Source organism: Macrotis lagotis, chromosome 4 (assembly GCF_037893015.1).
Source record: "Macrotis lagotis isolate mMagLag1 chromosome 4, bilby.v1.9.chrom.fasta, whole genome shotgun sequence".
In the NCBI taxonomy this organism is placed as follows: domain Eukaryota; kingdom Metazoa; phylum Chordata; class Mammalia; order Peramelemorphia; family Peramelidae; genus Macrotis; species Macrotis lagotis.
In genome coordinates, this window is record NC_133661.1 from 99,495,031 (window position 1) to 99,515,310 (window position 20,280).

The following is a 20,280-nucleotide window of genomic DNA, read 5'->3' on the forward strand; positions in this document are numbered from 1 at the left end:
AGATTATTCATTAGTCAAAGATTATTTAGATTAAATTACTAACATCCCCTGTTTCCTTGCATGGGTTCATCCATAGAGTTCAGAAGAACATAACACTGCCTTCCAACCATTCAGAAGAATTCTCTCCTAGGAGACTAGGAAAGCTGAACTTTACATGCCACATTTTGTTGAAGTAGATGCATAATTTTGAAACCCTTTAACAGACTAGAATTTTATTTTCACTTATAGGGAAACTCCTTTATGACCATTTTTCAAAAGAAAGTGTTGATAGTGTAGGAAATACCATGTTTCCTTTGTAAATCAGGACTTTTCCAAACTAAAAATTTAGGTAATGTAATGAGAATAAATTTTATGAAATGACTACATTGTAGGTGTATATATTCAGGAAGAGAGAAGTTTTCCAAGCTCTTAATTTCTTTTTTTTTCCCTAAAAGAATGCTTTCATTCCCTAAGCAGTGCTTGAATTTCTAATGCATAGAAAAAAATATTGATTTATGATGATTGACAATATGAATTCTTAAACAGAAATTTCCTATGGTTGACTGAAAGTATGGCTGCTTAGAACCTTCTGAGACAAGAACAAAGCAAAATCCAATGTTTATAATTACTTGGTGGGAGACAAAATCCCTTCAGGAATAATGACTTGTACTTACTTAACAAATTGAGAAAAAGTCCAATAAAAATTGGTTAGGCACTTTTCTGTAAAATTGACTGCAAATAAACTAATTATGTGAAACTTAGTTTAATTCAATTGCATGTGTATGATGGAGGTGACCAGGAAAACTTAGATGGGGTGGATTTTCCCCTGACTGGTTCAGAAATGCTATTTAAAGAACACTGTTGGCTTTGTCACAATTACTAACTTTATTGAAGAGAAGTGGACTAGTCCTTTAGGATTCTATCTTGTAGTAGGGCTTATATAAGAAGTTCTCTTTACTATGGAAATAGGAACAGATATGAGGCGGAGATCAAGTGGCCGTGAGGAAGATGAGGAGGAACTTCAGAGACGCCGGCAGCTTCAAGAAGAGCAGCTATTGAAGGTTTGTCATCTGGGAGGCTGCTTTATTGCTTTCATTGAATTCTTTCAGAAATTTCCTCAGAAGTAACTATAGTGCACTAGAAAACAACTTCAGATTTCATTCACATTTAATTTTCCATTCCCTTTATGTAGCTCAACTCGGGTCTGGGTCAATTGATACTGAAGGAAGAAATGGAAAAAGAGAGCCGGGAAAGGACTTCCCTTTCAGCCAGTCGTTATGATTCACCACTTAATTCATGTGAGTAGCATATCCAGACTTCCTTAAATTAGGTTTATGGGTGCATATGTCTAGATCTTGTCTCATCTAGGGCAAAATAACCTTCCCATTTGATAAGCCAGTAAGATGTAAACTGGGACAGAAAGGGGTAAACTTCATGTTTTCTCTCTTCCTGATGAGGTCCATTGCATCCTCCAGTGACTTTGCCATTCACCCAGTTGATACATTCTTTCATTTGAGGCAGCTAAGTGACATGGAGGAGAGAGCATGAGCCCTGGAGTCAGGAGAAACTGGATTCAAATCTAGCCTTAGACATTTACTAGCTGTGTGACTTTGGGCAAGTCACTTAATCCTGATCCCCTTGCATTCAGATCTATCTCCAGTGTGTCCTGATTATATCTGGCCACTGTACTCAGATTGGCTCTGAAAGAGAAAGTGAAGCTATTGACTTAGCACTGCAACATTCACTCAAATCCAATTGATGGACTTATCTTGGCATCACTTCCCTGATACCATGGTCTTCTTCAAGAGCTAGAGACAAACATCATCAGTCTTTCATCCCTATAAGTATACTCCCAACTAATTCCTGTGTTCGTTTTTGCCTTCATTACAAGGCTAAACTGATTTTGAATAGCCCAGCAGTGATTCCTAGGTGACCCCTTCTGAACTATATAATAACACAGGTCACATCACTGAGGCAGATATAATCCATATTAAATTCAAGAAATCCATCAGGATGGCAGAGTTTGGATCTTTAATGGGAACAAACTGGAATCTCCATTGCAGATACCTAATATAGTCCCTGATTGTTGCACTGATGAAATGAGCAAGTCCATGAAGTCGACCATCACCCCATGTTGTTGTTATGATGTCCAATGTTTTTCTGGTTCTGCTCATCTCTCTCAGCATCAGTCCATGTAAATCCTCCCAAGCTTCTCTGAATTCCCATCCCTCCTGATTTCTAATAGAGCAATAGTATTATATAACATACACATGTCACAGTTTGTTCAGCCATTCCCCAATTGATGGACATTCACTCAACTTCCAGTTCTTTGCCACTACAAACAGAGCTGCTATGAATATAAATGATGTTTTTACCCTTTTTCATGATCTCTTCAGGGTATAGACACAATAGATGTATAGCTGGATCAAAGGGTATTGTTCTCCAGAAAGACTGGATGAGTCCACAGCTCCACCAACAATGTATTAGTGTCCCAGATTTCCCACATCCCTTCCAACATTTCTCATTGTTTGTTCTGGTCATATTGGCCAGTCTGTGAGGTGCTAGGTACCTCAGACATGCTTTAATTTGCATTTCTCTAATCAGTAATGATTTTGAGCAGTTTTTCATATGATTATAGATAACTTTGATAGAAAATCTTTACCATTAGAGGACAGCAGTGAGATCGATGGCCAATCTGAGAGGTGTGAGGTGGTATCTCAGAGATGCTTTAATTTGCATTTCTCTAATCAGTAAAGATTTAGAGTAATATTTCATTTGACTATTGATCACTTTGATTTCCTCATCTGTAAATTGCCTCTGCATACCCTTTGACCATAGTCAGTTGGGGAATGCTTTTGCCTCCCTTGTTCCATGTACTTTTTGTCCTCTCTGTCTCCATATTAGAGACTGTCTTATTGTTCTTTTAAAGTTTTATGTACACCAGGGCAACTTCCATGCTCTCTGTCCCAATCTGTCTTTATCTGTCTTGATCACTTTGGATGATGTTAGACTTTGAATCAGGAAATCCTGAGTTCAAATTCCATCTCAGATACTTACTAACTGTGTCCCTCCAGAAAGTAACAACCTCTTTCAGATTCATTTTCCTCATCTATAAAATGAGGATTAATAATGGATCTATGTCTCACCCTTGTGAGGATCAAATGAGATAAAAATCTAAAGCATTAGGTAATGCTTAAATTACTATTTAACTAGTAGCAAATTAATATGATGATGGTGATGACAAAACAATGGCAAACTAAGTAAAATAATAAATTCCTTGGGGGAAGCAAATGATAGTGAATCTCAAGGGAAATAAAGAGAAAAGAATAAATGAAGGGGACCTAGCATTGCAAAACTTGAAAATCTAAGACAGTGGTCAACGGGCAGCTAGGTGGCACAGTGGATAAAGCACCAGCCCTGGAGTCAGGAGTACCTGGGTTCAAATCCGGTCTCAAACACTTAATAATTACCTAACTGTGTAGCCTTGGGCAAGTCACTTAACCCCATTTGCCTTGCAAAAACCTAAAAAAAAAAACAGAGGTCATCCAAACACTTTGGTTCCAGATTAGAAAATCAAACAAAAAAGTTTAGGAGTAGAACAGATTAGATAAACTATAAAGGTAATTAAAAACATATCAGTGTTTGATGAATTCAACTTGCCTTTTCTAGTCTTATCTAATTTGAATCTTCCATTCACTCTAAAAATCTAGTCAAACCAGATTATTTTCTGTCCCTTGAATCAATCCTGAATTTCTCCTTTCCATGGATTTCCTTGTTCCATTCCCTAATCTTAGAACTTGTTTGTCCTTGTTATATTTAATCTTTTTAGATTAAATCTGTGGTCTGAAACTGCTGAGATTCTTTTGGATCCACTGGATGAGTCAATCGCCTAGCTTTGTGCCATCTGCAGTTTTAATAATAAAATGACATTATCTAAGACATTTATAGATATGTTAAACCTCATAAGGCCAAAGAGAGTTCCTTGGGACAGTCCTGTAACTTCATTTTAGGGGTAAGGATTCAGAGAGATTAAGTGATCTACCTCAGTTCACAAAACTAATAAATGACAAACTATGGATCTGAACCCAGACCTTCTAATTGCTGGTGTAGTCAGTGTTTTTTTTTTTAACCTTGTTTGAATGCATCTATGTGTATTATCTCTCTTTTTAATTTGTTTATCTCACTACTTAGTATGATTATACAAATTTTCTTCTTCTCTGACATTGCCATGCCTGATGTCTTATTCCATGTACTTTTTGTCCTCTTTCTCCATATTAGAAACTATCTTTTGTGTGTGTGTGTGTGTGTGTTTTGTACAACAGGGCAAACTTCATGTTCTCTGCCCCAATCTGTCTTTATTCTATTGCCTTCCCTCTATTATTTCCTCTTTATCTCATATATAGTTTGTTTGTATATAGTTGCCTACATGATGCTAACTCCATTAAACTGTTGAACTCTTCAAGGGTACAGACTATCTTTTACCTTCTTTCTATCTCTAGCACAAATACAGTGCCAGATACAGCAGACACTTACTGACTAAATGACAAACTTTCCTTTTGTCACTTTACTATATGACTAGCTTACCTTCTTTTCTTGATCATTGTAATCGGAAACATGCTACAGCTTGTTAACACTCACAGTGAGAGTTTCCCTTGCCTTTTCTGGCTCATATAATCATAATTATTCTAAGATTTTGATGTTCTATGAATCACAGCCTTTATAATACTAATACATCAGTGTCAAATTGCAGTTTTAAAAAAAGAAGATGGGATTTTGTAGCAGGCAATAGATTGTCTATTATTGAAAGAACTTCACATTTTTCCAAATACAATTTAATTAATTCCTTACAATTTAATTCTGGACCCAGTCCATTATCCAGTTACAATTCCTATTCAGAATACATTTATTGATAAAGTAGTTTTTTTAATTCACTTTTAAATTTTCTCCTATCAAACAACCACAAAGACATAAAACTACTTGTAGTTTAGTAAATCAGTCACCTTCTTGGGAGAAGAAAAGGATGGTGGCAATCACTACACTGAGAACCATGTCTTACCAACAGAGCCCATAAAGAAGAGAATGATGCATTAAACATTTTATATTATGTCATTTATCAGCATGCTAACTCCCTTCACCAAGATAGATAAGTATTAGAGAGTTAGTTACCAGAAGATCAGAAATATCAAATGATTTGCCAAAAGTCACATGAGGGCAGGGGCAGCATTTGATCCCAAGACTTCCTGATTCCAAATCTAGGTCTCTATACACTACACCATTCTGCTTTTTCATTGTTCATCATTCAGCAAATTTTGGTATTTGCTTGCTACATGCAAAGCATCACATTTTTAGTAATGTAGAAGAGATCTTGTCCCCTGCCTTCATGATAAGACATCAATTTTGATAACTAAATAAATAAAATCACACAATAGACCCATTAAAGAATTGTGAAACACAGTTTTAATACAGATACAGATATTTGAAAGAGTCAGTCTACCCATCTGGTATGTACTCTTTTTGTTCAATAAATAATTTACTCCATGAACATTAGCATCTATATCCTCAGAAGTACTTAAAGTCACACTTGTTTAGCACCACTTTTTTCTTTTATATTATTTAGTATTTTATTTTTCCCTAATTGATATTTGATTATTAGAATTTTTGAGTTCCAAATTCTCTCCCCCCATTCCTCTCTCTCTTATTGGAAAGCACTCGATTTGATATAGGTTTCATATATATATATATGTATATATACATATATATATATGTAAAACATACTTCCATGTTAGCCATGTTAGTGTCACTCTTGAATTGGATACCAGAATCCCTGGGCAATAAAACAAAATAACATTGGAAGAACCTGCTGAAAGATCAGACCTCAAAACTCAGGGATTCTCTCCCCTTTTGTGGTGTGGATTCCTTTGAGTGTGGTGAAGCCTATGGAGCCCTTCTCAACATAAAACAAAATTAATGTGATTATAAAATAAGCCAATTATTGAAATTCAGTTATCAAAATATTTTATGTCTTTTTTTAAAACTTGGATTAATAGCCTCTAATCTACTCCCATCTCTTATTATAGTACGATAATAAAAAAATTTGTACTTTTTTTGTTACTTTACCTTAACTTTTTGCTCTTGTAAAGCATCAACTGACAATTCTGTCTCAAAGTTTGTCATAATTGACCTTTGTGGTCAGATTATTTAGCAGACAGTTGTAATCCTTAGTGATTCAAGTCTCTACCCTAAGGGGGAAAAAAACCACATTCCTTTCAAATTCTGTCATTTTTATAAGTATTCCTCTAAATATTGGGTGGTCATTAACTTTTGGTGAATAAGGGATGATTATTCTCATAAATGAATGAATGAACAAATGAATGTGCTCTAGATTAGAGTTTCCCAAGTGTTGCATCATGATTGACCATTAGAATTTGGTGACCAACGAGATAGATGTTCAAGAAACTTGAAAGGAATCCTTATAGAAAGGGGAGTTTAGCCAACAGTCCTGCTCTTCCAGTGAGGTGTGAGTACCTCTCTCACTCCTGCTCAGAGATTTCACTATTAACACTCACTATGTATTAAAGAGTTCTGTTGATCCAAATGTCATTTTACCATACTCAGAAATAATTGTTTGAAACTTTCCAGATTTTATACTAGATTTTTTGTCTGAAAAAAATCAATTTCCTACAGTTTTTCTTCTTGTTTTTTTTTCTCCCATTTAGCTCTACATGCTTCATCTAAAACCTCCTCCCTCCCTGGTTATGGAAGAAATGGTCTTCACCGGGTAAGTAAGATTTCTCTAGTTCTTCAGAGATAACCTTTCTTGACTTGAAGGTTAATAATCAGTTCAATTCAATTTAACAATCATTAATTAAGCACCTATCATATGTAACACTCTCTCTGATAGGTTGTAGGAAGAGTTACTAAAACAAAAACAGTATTGCCCTTTTTAAATTTTGCCCAGTTCTACAGATTTTTTCCAATGCAGTAGATAAAATTGCTATGTAGTATTATTTGAATGCATATTACCTTTGTGAGTGATGGAAAATAACTTTTAAATTTTATTGATATCTTTTGTTTTTATACTACTTTCCCACAAATACCCACACATATACTTTTAACCTTTCCCTTGTGATCAAAAAAAAGCAAAACCACTTGACAATGTGACTATATCTGATAGTATTTGCACTATACCTCCAGTCCCTATGTCTAAATTAAGAATATGAAATTGTCTTGAATCATCTGTCCTCCAAAATGATGAGACTAATTATCATTTTTTGTTCAGTTGCCTTTAAGTATGGTTTTCATTTTCAGTGTTATAACCATTGCATAAAGTGGTTTTAAAATTTCTATCATCTTGAATATCTAGTATATCTATTTTGAATCTAAGACCTGAAGAAAATGACAACAGACTTCTATAGAGAAGTTTTATGTAAAGGAAAGAGATCAAACATTCTTCTTGCAAATTTTTTTTAAAATTAGGAAGTTAACATTGAAATAATAGAAACTAGAACAATAAATAAAAAGTCATAGTATTACATTCTCCTGACATGAATAATGCCTAGGTTCCAACAGTTCCAGTTGTGAAACTAAATAGGAAAATGTATTTTTCCTTGCGTCCAAGAGCTGCTCATTTACCAAAACCTCTTAGCAGCATAGTTAGATCTCTTATTATAGTCAATAAGATTTCAAAGGATTAGGAGAGTAAAACAATTAGAAAAATGAAGGTGATCTTAGTTTGTGAGGTTTTCTTTTTAATTCAATCTCTCTTCCCTCTTTTCTCCCCTTTCTTTGAAATATTACTTTGAGATATTGTCTCACATATGCATTTCCCCTTTTTGCAGCCGGTCTCTACAGATTTTGCCCAATACAATAGCTATGGTGATGTCAGTGGTGGGGTTCGAGGTAAGCCTCCCTACATCAGTATTTTCTGGTTTCTAAGAATAGCTATCATTATGCATTTTCTCATGGGGGAATAGTGATTGACATATAAAATTCTATTATAGAGAATTTTTTTTCTAGAAATGGACAGTATGGTATAGTACATAGTGAACTGGCCTTGGAGTCAGGAAGATTTGAGTTCAAGTCTTACATAAGATATACATTATGAGACTCTGGATTGGTCTGTCAACTTCTCAGGGACTCATACCTCTCTAAGACTATAAGTTGCAGATCAAGTGCTAACTATTTTTTATAAAGGGAGATTCCACATCTGGAGTTTTTCATAGGACAAGTTCAAAGTATATCTTTTATGCACCTCCAAAATACATATGTATATATGTAATCATGTATATCTTATGGATTATAAAACATAATTCTATATCCACATAATAAGTTAACTGAGAGAAAAGTAAGCATTGCTTTGGATTTTGGTGGGGGCATAAGGGGTGAATTTTTTATCATTATTTTCTTTGGTTTGACTTTGAAATAATACATCATGAATTTGTATATGAGGTGTTTTCTACTTATGGTAGATTATAAAAGTAAGAATTAGTTAGCATAGTGGTAATAGCATATGTATATTTCTTTGGGAGCAAGTAAAGTTGATACTGAAGAAATACCAGAGAAACACTATAGTATCAGGTGATGAAAACATATTTGTTAGAATTTAAATTGAAATGTGTTCTTTCTGTTGATTATTTCACATTCTATGTCTTTTTTCTGAAGCTATTTCCTTTTCTTTTTTCCAGATTTCCAGGTATAGAGTGATTTTTCTTCCACTGTGACAACATAAATACACCAACCATCTGCCTATCCAATTATGAAATGGTCCTTCATAGAATAGTTTTCACTAATGGGGTGTTATTTTCTATTTTATCAACATGTTTGAGTCTAATCTTCAATTTGTATTGGCAAGAAATAGTTGTATCTAATGGTGTAAAGTGCCTTGGTAATAAGCCACATATCAGACAATGGGAAATAAGGTTTACCTGTCTTTTCCTTTAGAAAACCCCCTCTAATGCAAATAATGAGTATCCACCCCTGTATAGCTTTTTTCTAAGCCTGGGGTCACTAGGCCTTCCCTCCATTGACAAGTCCCCACAAAAGGAAGTTGAAAAGGGGTTCCCTTTTTTTTTTAATTCCATGATCTCTGTTATCCTATAAGTTTCCAGGTTTTCTCCATTCATAACTATCTATAAACCTAGAAATAACTCATTTTTAAATGACATTTGAAAGAAATCCTTGAATTATACCATCCAAGAGCAGTTTGCTCATGTCACTCTTATATTCTCAGACTCCAAACCTTCTAAAATGGAGCTGAGATACAAATCAAGATCATAGGTCAAATTGTCCTCATACTTTGCTGGTAGCATTGTTTGGAATGCAAGGCAGAGGAGTGTTCCAGTTCTACTATTAGCTATGTGTATGCCTTTGAGCAATCTAATCCCCCTTCTCTGGATCTCAGTTAAATTAGAGAATTGGATGAGATGCTTTCCTCTCAGTGCTACTATTCTGTTCTTTGGTGATTCTATTTGAATGAGAAGTATTATATAGTGGATAGCCTGGAATCAGGAGGTTCTAGTTAAAATCCTACCATAGACACTTAACTAGCTCTAATGTCGTTAGATAAGTCACTTAACCACTCTGAGTCACGGCTTTCTATTTTGTAAAAATAGGGAGTTGAACTCATTGATCTCAAATGTTTCTTCCAGCTCTAAAACTATGCCATGTGATTGGAATTCATAGGTCTCATACCTTGCAAGTTCTAATAAATATTGATTGACAAAAGTTGATGGGGGAGCGGCTAGGTGGAGTAGTGGATAAAGCACCAGCCTTGGAGTCAGGAGTACCTGGGTTCAAATCTGGTCTCAGACACTTTATAATTACCTAACTGTGTGGCCTTGGGCAAGCCACTTAACTCTATTTGCCTTACAAAAACCTTAAAAAAAAAGTTGATAGGGATATAATTTTCAAGGAAGCATAAAGTGATTTATAGCTCCTCCTACAGGTAATTTAGAATATGTCAATACATTTTTAGTAAAGGTAAAAAGACTGTTCCTTTAAAGACAGAATGTTTGGGATACTCTTAGTTGGTATATGAGCAGAAAAATGGAAGAGATATTACTCATAGTTACTTTTTTAAGATGATGACAAATTTTATTTGGGTAATTTGGCAGTGTTATTTTAAGAGAGAAGAAACTTTAGAAACTTGCATACATTTCCTACTCTGTGTTGTTTTATCTTATGTCTGTGTTCTATGTAGACCCTCCCTGATGGCCATGTACCTGCAATGCGAATGGACAGAGGAGTGTCCATGCCTAACATGTTGGAGCCAAAGGTAAATGCAGATGTTACAGACTTTTCCTCTGAGACAGTAAGAGTTTGGTTTCCTGAGAAAGACAGATTTACCCTTGAAATTAAAAAAATTTAAAAATATTTTTAAAAATTTAAAAAAATTCAGTATTAAAATCCTCTTACTCTTTGCCATGTACAAAATCTATTGTATACCTCACTTTCTTAAAGAATGGACTTTCCCTCCAAATCATATTATACTAGATTTTAAATCCCTTGGCAGTAAGGATCATGTCTTGATTATCTTTGAGCACCCTACTACATATAGTAAGGACTTCATAAATGTCATGAATTTTTGAAATCAGGGGAAAAGTACCACACTATTTGAATCTATAACTTTTTTCAGTTCTTACCATATGCTTCCACAGGAATACATGTTTATAAGATAACATTGCTAGCACCTAAGAGACAACATTTGTTTGGTAATAACCTTTCACCTGCATCTATGCTAGAATCAAAGTCATTTAATGTAAATCCCTTTGTGATAAAAAGGTAGAGGGGCAGCTAGGTGGTGCAGTGCATAGAGCACTAGCCCTTGAGTGAAGAGGGCCTGAGTTCAAATTTGGCCTCAAACAATGGATACTTACTAGTTGTGTGACCTTGGGCAAGTCACTTAACCCCATTGCCTCACCTCAAAAAAAAAAGAAGAAAAAAGAGAGATCTGATTTAAGACAATAAGTACTACTGTTACCTTGAAATACCAGTATGACAAGCACTTTTTCCCTGGCCCACAGGTAAGAGAAACAGTTATCTAGGAAATTCCATCTTTAAGAGAAACCTCTTTCAGACAAAGCTAAGAGTCATTATAAATTCTTCAGAAACAAACATTGTTTTTCCAGAGTGGCAAAAACTCATGATATAGGTTAAAAAAAAATATGTAGGGATGGATTTTCTTCCCAACCCCTCCAACCACAACCCTTTCACCACCTCAGGAGAGAACTATTTTTAAGAAGCTAGAAATCACATTATTGATTGGCACTCTTAAAAAGTATTTGTATTGTATACATATAACCTATAACCTATATCAGATTGCTATCTTGGGATGAGGGGAGAAGGAAGAGGAAAGGAGAAAATTTTACAAAAAATAAATGTTGAAAACTATCTCTACATATAAATTGGAAAAAAAATTAAAATACTATCAGGACAAAAAAAAGAAAGTCTTTATAGTTCAGTACTTGGCACATAGTAAATTCTTCTAAAAGATCCATTCACAAAGTTAATCTACCCCCCCAATGAAAAGGTTGGAAAAAACTTCAAGTACTGAAGCTTTGCTCCTTCCATTAATGTGCACATCCAGATTCAGATATCAGCTATTTTTCTCTACCCTGTTGAATTTTGCCTTGATCTTCCTTGAGTTATGCCTAGTTCATCAACCATTCCAAATATTCTGAGTTTTTAGTGCAACGAAAATGATTACCTGTACAAAAGAATAAAGCCATTTTCCATTTTTCAAGTATCTATATCTGTGCCTGACCCAATAAATTTTCTTACTGAAGAGAGAAATTAAAAATGAGATTAAGATGCTTTATCTGATTTGGAAGTTTTAAAAGTTACAAAGTTAATTGGCATTAAACTTTGTGACTTACCTTTCATAGTACAAACTACCAATTCTGCCAGAGTCCATTTCCAGAATTTCTGAAGCTAGCAAGTAAGAAAATAACACTGCAGTGAAATTGTACTGCTCTATTTTATTCGGTTGTGGATTTCCAGAATATTCGTTTGAAATAGATTGTGACTACAAAGATTTCATTATCAAACATAAAATTTTGTTACAAGTACACTAGTAGTAAAAAGGATACTTTTTGGGTTAAAAATATGGACATGCTATTTGGATAATAGGGAAAGAGAACAGATTTTGTAATTAAAAATTAAACTTAATGCAACCATTAACAGATTTTCCCATATGAAATGCTCATGGTGACCAACAGAGGGCGGAATAAAATACTAAGAGATGTAGACAGAACCAGACTTGAGGTAAGACCAAGTTTCCCTGTAATTATTGACCTTTTATTTTTTTTTCTTCTTCCTACTCTTCTACTTCTCCCCACCCAGTTTCCATCTTAAATGACTTTCTTAACTGTTTAGTAAAAGAGAAAAAAAAATGACGCCTGACAATTTGCAATAGATTCTCAGAGTAAACATGGAAGAAAATACCAAATTGCACTAAAGTTCCACAAAGAACATTCCTGTGGCACAGTGGATAGATGGTGCAGTGGATAGAGCACTGGCCCTGGAGTCAGGAGTACCTGAGTTCAAATCCAGCCTTGGACACTTAATAATTACCTAGCTGTGTGGCCTTCTTAACCCCATTTGCCTTGCAAAAACCAAAAAAAAAAAAAAAAAAAAAAAACCCACTCCTGGCAGCTATGTACTTCTGTATATGTGGCTATAAAAGCCAGTCTTGAGGCTCTTTAGACCTCATTGAGCCAACTGATTTCACTACTGACTAAAGAGTAAAGTCATAAACATAATTCTAAAGCATACAGACCAAAACAGCTCAAATGTGACCCTCTAGAGGAAACTATACAGGCTGGAGGTTAAAAAACTGTATCCTGTTAACCTGAATCACTGATGAAATGTATATAAATTTGTTTTACAAACTTTAAAAGGATAAGGACTGTTATTTCTTCAATATAGGAAACAGGTAAAAAAATCTTTTTCTACCAATTCAGGTCAATACTTTCTCCAATAATAATAATAATTAATTTTTTATTTATCAAGAATTTATTTTATTATTTTTTTTCTCACTCTGCTCCACACACTGGGGAGTTGGGGGTGGGGAATGGGAATCCCTTTTAATAAATATGCATGAAACCTATTGTTTTACAAGTTGTCTAGAGCACTTAGAGGTTAAATGACTTGCCCAGAATCTCACAGCCAGCAGGTATCAGAGGAGAAACTTGAAGCAGGTGTTCTTGACTTTGAAGCCAACTCTCTTTACCTTATACCACATGGCTTTTTGTAGCTTTAAAATTCTATAGAAATGTTGGTTCTTCATTATTATTATTATTATTATTTTATCATCATCATTATTATTATTATTATTAACTGCTACCTAGTTCTTCCTAGTGCCACAAAATTGTGTGTCTATTCAGAAAATGGAAATTATTCAGGAGTTAGTTTGGACTAGTTATTAAAAGGGAACTGTAGCTGAGAAATAGAGCTTTATAAAATGAATTATTCCTCATTTTAAATTTAGATCCAGAAAAGAAAAATAGAGTCTTCTTCTGAGAGGACTAAATCTTAGTTCACATACAATTGTAGTCATCTGTGGCAGTGGTAGCTCAGATGTTAAGATAAGCTCAGAATTAAAGGGTACGGAAAGGGAGGTACTGATTGCATCCAGAAAATGTTAAGGCATGCTTCTTTACAATGGAAGTCCCCACATTCAGCATTAAAGTGTTGTGTGAGCACATGCCCAGGGAGGCTTTTTGTATTTTTCCAAATGACTGATTTCAATCAAGAAAACCAAGCTATGTTGACAAAAAAATGTTTTGCAACTTTTGTCTGCTTGAAAGCAGCACCTGTGTAAAGTAGAACTTTCATCCCATGAAGGTAGCAGTTGATCAACAGGTATTAAAAAATTCCTACTCCAGATTATACTAAGCAATAGACTAAGAACTAGCAATCAAAATCAAGGAATAAAGTCATGCTACCATCAGTTTAGTGAAACTGGATACTGGCTCCTCAGAGTCGGTTATTCTAAGTTTCACAGATGTCTTGCTATCTATTTTTATGGCATAAATCTAATAGCAAAAAATCATCCTTCATTACCAGACTCTATAAGAAAAGGGATATTTAAAAAAAAACCACAAACAGCTATAACAATATTATCCAGGTGACTGGAATGAATACTCTGGTGTCAGAGGAGGGGCTGCTTGCCTAGTGTTCTTACATGAACATCCAGAACTGACCCTTGTTCATTTCTCTCTTCTCCAGCGCCATTTGGCACCTGAAGTGTTTCGAGAAATATTTGGAATGTCAATACAGGAGTTTGACAAGTTACCTCTTTGGAGACGCAATGACATGAAGAAAAAAGCAAAACTCTTCTAAGTCACATCTGCCTACCAATTTGAAAGTTAATGAGTATGCTGCATAGGATGTAGTATTATACAATGGCTACGTTTGATTGGAGAGCTAACAAACTACTTCTCCACAGCAACAACCAAAAGGGAAAAATCTGATTGAGGCACCTATGATCTAAGCATTGACCCACCAACAGCAACACTTGCCAAGAAGCAATGGGGAGGAACTTTATATGTTCCAAAACTTGACAGTAGTTTTCATGTATGACCTTTTTACATTATCTTCTGTACATGATTGGAGCCACTTTCTAATTTTGTTTCCCTTTAACTGTTGTCCAAAAATACAATAGATTGTATTGGTCAAGCCAGGAAGTGCCCTTAAGATGCTGAATGGGGAAAAAAAGTAGTTAAAATAACTCCAAAAAATGATTATATATATATATATATATATATATATATATATATATATATATATACACATATATATATATTACAGTACTGTGGTTAAAAAGAAAAAAAAACCTGTGTAACATATCCATATGGTAACATTAGTCGTATTGCACAAATGTTTCTTAATTGGCCTCATTTAAAACTGCCCATTCTGTAATTGTAGTAGAAATCAAAGAAGCAGGCACCTGAGTAAACTATTCCATTGGACTGCTTACCAGTGGAATGATTTTAAATGTGTTCCTCACTCTCTGTTGCACACATTTGCTAGGATGTGGTTGGTGAATTTCTGTGCTTTTGTAAACAGTATTTCTCTCTCCTCACTTTTTTTTCTTTTGCTTCAGATAACTTGGCTTAAGCTTAACCACCCAGCAAAGGCAAGTAGCAAATCTGAACCCAACTTGCAAAAAAGAAAGGGAAAAAAAACTTTTTTAAGATTGACCTTGGTTACCTGCTCTTGGGGGATCCACACCACCAAATTTCCCCAGGAAGCACACCATGTAATGGAAAATAACACTTTATGTTCCTCTGCCAATGCAAATTTGCTAGCCTGGCATCTTCCATATAGTATATGACATATCAAGCTAAAGGTCATTTCAACCATAGGCTGAAGAAAGATAAATTTTCTCTCTTTCATCTTTGCAGAGACAAAGCAGAGAGTTTTGAATTTACTCAAGCTGAAAGTGAGAAAAAAGGAAGTTGGCTTTCCTTTGTACTTCACACTGTTCATCTCATGAATTGAGGACAAAAATCACTGAATATAATTTTGAATCATGTGCTTCAAAAAAAATCTCATTATTGCATGAATGCTCTGATTTTTGAGTCATTTCTGTGGAAGGATGAGTTTATTCCACTCCACTCTTCTGTTCCCCTGGTAAAAAGCAAGATGGGCTATAAGAGCCTTTTTACCTTATGTTGGCACATGGAAGCCACCGTATAATGATGCACTGATATAATAACCCATCTCTTGCTTTGAGTGACACCTAGATTTTGACTACAGAACAAAGAATTAAGATAACTTTGTAACTTGACAGATCAAACCATTCCCTCTTGATCTTCAAAGCCTGTTTCCAGAAATGAGAATCCAGGGATCCCCTTGAAACTTAAATAGAATGCAGACTACCTGATCACCTTAGATCACCTCACACTGAACAAAAGTCATTCAGATTTGGCTCATTGCCACTGGGCTCCACTTATACCACTGGTGCAGGAATCAAAACAGTTTTGAAGGTCCTTCTAGAAGCCAAAGGAAAAAGGGTTTGAGTAGATCTTGAAAGTATTCTTTGGGGCAAGAATTTGGAGATTTTACCCTTGATACCATTGTTGGGAATAATATTAGTTGTCTGTCATACAGCCTGTGATGGAAACAAATAGATGTTTTCCAAAATGGGCACTGTTTGTAAGAATGCATGAGGAAATGCTAAGTGGGTACAACACATTTAAATGTACTAGGTGCTACAGGAAGGAGTAGAATCTACACATAATGGTTTTTTTTATTTACTAATCTAGTTGAAGCCATCTAATTTTATTGTACCTTCAGAACCATGGAGTGAATGTTCAAGGACCATTCTTGCATCTATGTGTCTATATATATCTTAGATCTGCTAAATCACTTAACAAATTGCTCCTATGCTAGTCATTCTGGTTTGTTTGTTTTTTTAAATGAAAACTTCTGCCTTTGGTTTTGTCCCTAGAGGTATTCAATTCTTTACTACCTACTGTGGTGAGAGTGTCAATTGTTGTTCTGTCATCTTTCTGAATTCTCCTATTACTGCTACCCTTGTCAAAATCATTTTTCATACATTTCTGTCTTGTGATCTTTTCTGACAAAGCAAGCTATCATGTGTTGTGTACCCTTTCATAGTTCTAAAGTCTTGTTTTAATAGGAAGATTGTATTCCCAAAGTTTAGCCACTAAAATAAGTGAGAAAACTTACTCGGGTAAAATTCCAGTCCTTTGCCTCTCGAATTGTTTTTAATCTGATGGAAAAAATAGTGATTCTCAATAATTTTATGGTCTTATTCATTTTAACCTAAAATGTACTTGTAAACCAGATAACTGGGCATTATCTAAAAAAAAAGAAAAGAAAAGAAAAGAAAAATAAGGATACCTGGAAACTACAGGAATAATTAAGTAAATTTGACCAAAATTTTCATTCTTTGGGCTATACAGATAAGAAATCATAGAATCACAAAATGTAAAAACTGGAAAGGACCTTAGATAACATCTAATCCAGACTTTTCATTGTATAGATTAGGAATTGAGACCGTTAAAAGGTTATGTGATTTCCCTAATATGTTTTAGTAGAAAGATTTTGAATTTATTATGCAAAATGAGGTGTTCAACAACTTTTGGTAGAACTAAGACCAGAACCTAAGTCATCTCAGGCCTTGTATTCTTTCTTTCAAATGATACTGCCATTGTAGGGTGTTTTATTTTAGGTAGATCCTACTTCCAAACCTAAGAAGTCATTTTCCATCTCATTCATTTAACTAGAGCAGAAGATACTACCCCCTGCCCCACAACATGTGTAGACATACACCAAAATTACCTGCCAAAGAACTCAATTAGTCTCTTGACTATAAACAAGGCTGCCCTTTGACCTAAAGAATGAAAAACTTAGAAATCTAAATCCTCATGATAATAGAAGGCATATTAGGCTATGGATCTCAGAAAATTACTATAGGATGGGAGAATGGGGCCAGTCTAGTTTATGTAACTGCCAAATCATACATGTGGATGTGTCATTAAAAATCAGCCTAGCATGCACACCTTCAAGACCACACCCCCCAGGCCACAATAGAGAATGCAGTGGACCCTGTTAAACGCAAACTCTGTATTATCTATGACAATATTTATATAATATGTAAATTATGGGTAAATATTCACTTTCCAAAAGAAAATTTGACATTAGATGCATTTTTTAATTTGTTTTCAAAATATTCTTAGATTTTTGACCACCTGATCGACATAACCTTTTCAGAAATGGTGTCTATCATGCAAAATGAGGTGTACTTGTATAGTTCCTTTAAATGAACTTAAGAAGGTTCAAAGTAAAACTTAGTCTTCCTTACCAATGGTGTCCTTTAAAACAGATTACAATAATTTGAAGAGTCTTGGAAGATTGCAGCAATATAGCTGGTTTGTTGTTTTTTTTTTAAGCTTGGAACTAGTTGTGAAGTGCTCTTAATATTTTTTCTGCAATGAACTTTATTGAATCACCTCTTCCTCAAAGCATCAAAGGAACAGTGCTGAAACTGGCAAGTTAATGGGATAGAGAAGTATCTCTGTCTCCTTGATGTTCCCTGGTCACCTTTACTCAGAAGATTATCTACTCAGATTGGTATTCTTCTGATATAGAGATTGTGGCCATTCTCTTATGATGGCTCTCACCCTTTAGGCTGGTGAGGTCAGTTATCTTTACCAGCAATTTATGGCAGCTTGGCTGGTAATGTTTATAAAAATCTTAATCCTGTTTCATGACACTTTGAAGCAAATACTTTTCTAAAGAATTGCTTCTCTTGGATACAGTTAAGCTTTTGCAAGTTTGAAAACTTCAAGTCACTTTTGATTAGATAGATCTTTCTAAAACCTGTTTGAGACTACACCTTAGCATCATTTTAAATAGGAGAATGGCAGGCAACTCTTCCAGGCTGTATACTTTTGTACATATTTTCCTTCTCAGCAAGAAGGATGCTGAAAGGAAAATGAGTTTCATGTCACCAACCTTTCTGTGTCCTTTGTGGGAAATATGTCTGGAGCAAATCCAGTTTTTACAAATCACCTCTTTCTCATCAGTGCTTGTTTACTCTGATCTCTATTGCTTTTCCTGTATATTTGATGCCTGGATATTGCCTTTGCTCTCTTTTTCTTTCCATACCTTAAAAAAAAAAATCAAAATGTATTTCTTTCTGTGGAAATGGACATCTTATTTTAAAGAATCAAATGCTTCTTACTGCTGTGAAACTATCAGTATTCCCTTACAAAAAAAATTCCAATATAGTAATAAAAATAGTTTTATTATTTCTAATAAAGAGAAAAATTATTTTGATCAGAGTAATTCTGTCCACAATAAGAACTCAGAATATCCTGTAGTGAAAGAAAGATCATTTCAGGGGGAAAAGCTACAAAAGCAATCATTGCTTTTTTCAAATGTATTGAGGAGGCAATGGGTAGAACCAAAAGTCATTCCTTGCTGTAGTTTGAATTTAACTTGTCCCGTTTTGATTTATTGTAAGTGAAGCAAACAGATTTAGATGGAGGCACTCTCTGAAATAACTGACATGTGCAGTTCTAAATTCAACTCAAATTTCTTATTTTAAGACACTTCAGGAGTTTGGGTGATGATAGTTTTCCATTAAGGCAGCATTCTTCCTTAACATGTGTCTCCCAGAACTGTTAATGATCCATGCTTATCTATTTTAAAAGCCAGCATACAAAATGATTGCAATCCCTCTAATTGTTACAATTTTTGTTTCACTTCAGGATATAAGATGATATACTTAAACATTGTTCTACCCATGGAAATGAATTTGTTATTCTTAACATAAATGTCCAGTAATGTGTGTGATTTCTGTGAATTGCTGACAAATCTGTGCATGAGAGCCCTTAAAATCACTTCTACTTTGGTTTTCTTTCTTAAAATATTAAAGGAATTTTTCCTCCCATTTCCCCTTCTTGCTTCCAAAAATATTCAAACAAGTCTTTGGAAAATTTCCCTTTGGACAAAAAAAGAAAAAAAGAAAGAAAGAAATGTGTGTTGTGTCTCCTGTGAAAGTGAATTGTTTGTCTGCCCACTGAGTACTCAAAGATTGTATGCAGAGTGAAGAGTTGGCCTGCCATTCTCTGGGTTGCTGTTCTGTACAATTACTGATCTCCACTTTTCCTGTTGCAAGCAGCACATATGCACTCCTATGCCGCTATAATCTGCATCACTGTTGTACTCAGAACAAGTCAATGAATAAAGTTTTGTGCTTTATTCTTAAATGCGAATGGACTTTGTTTTTTGGTTTGGGGGTGGGGTTGCTCACTGCCCTCAAAAGGGCTACTGTTTGGTGGAAAGATGAACTCCAACACAGAGCAAGCTTCCTCCTCCATAAGTCTAAGACAAACACAACTCCCAAATCCATTAGAATTTGAAAGAAAAGACACATAGAAAGAGACAGAATGTTAAAGCAAGAAAAGACCCTTGAGAGAATTGAATCCAATTTCCTCATTTTACAGATGAACACGATGCCCTCACTTTCCCAAGGCTATATATTAGTGAATGACAGAGCAGAACTCACACCCAGTTAGAATAAATAAGAGATAAGAACATATTAAGTATTGTCAACAAGCTTGTAGATTCCACATTTCTCCTTTTCATTCTCTACATTTGTTTTCCTTCTTTGGCTTTATGGTTATTAGCTGTTTTGTTTGGGTTGATTTTTTTTAAGTTTGTTTTTTCTAATTTTTTCTCTTCTTCCTTTCCCAGTACTGCCCTTAAAGCCTTTAAATGGTAAAAGATATTCTACAATAGTGATGTCACATTCAGAAATAATAG

The 20,280-nt window shown here is 34.8% G+C and overlaps 1 protein-coding gene across 28 annotated transcripts in view; it reads left to right on the plus strand.

The window, feature by feature from the left end:
* The window catches only part of ABLIM1 (actin binding LIM protein 1), a 420,518-nt gene extending 400,461 nt beyond the window's left edge, over window positions 1-20,057 (plus strand). For 20 of the 28 annotated variants that reach the window (XM_074233606.1, XM_074233602.1, XM_074233616.1 and 17 more), the window contains 5 exons: window positions 949-1,040; window positions 1,172-1,277; window positions 6,696-6,757; window positions 7,818-7,878; window positions 8,664-10,198. In XM_074233606.1, coding sequence (XP_074089707.1) covers window positions 949-1,040; window positions 1,172-1,277; window positions 6,696-6,757; window positions 7,818-7,878; window positions 8,664-8,677 — 335 coding nt within the window. In that variant the 3' untranslated portion in view covers window positions 8,678-10,198. Of the gene's footprint in view, window positions 1-948; window positions 1,041-1,171; window positions 1,278-6,695; window positions 6,758-7,817; window positions 7,879-8,663; window positions 10,253-12,159; window positions 12,241-14,205 lie in introns of those variants that run through there. The other 8 variants (XM_074233620.1, XM_074233621.1, XM_074233623.1 and 5 more) reach the window with 6 other exon arrangements.
* The last annotated feature ends 223 nt before the right edge of the window (window positions 20,058-20,280 follow it).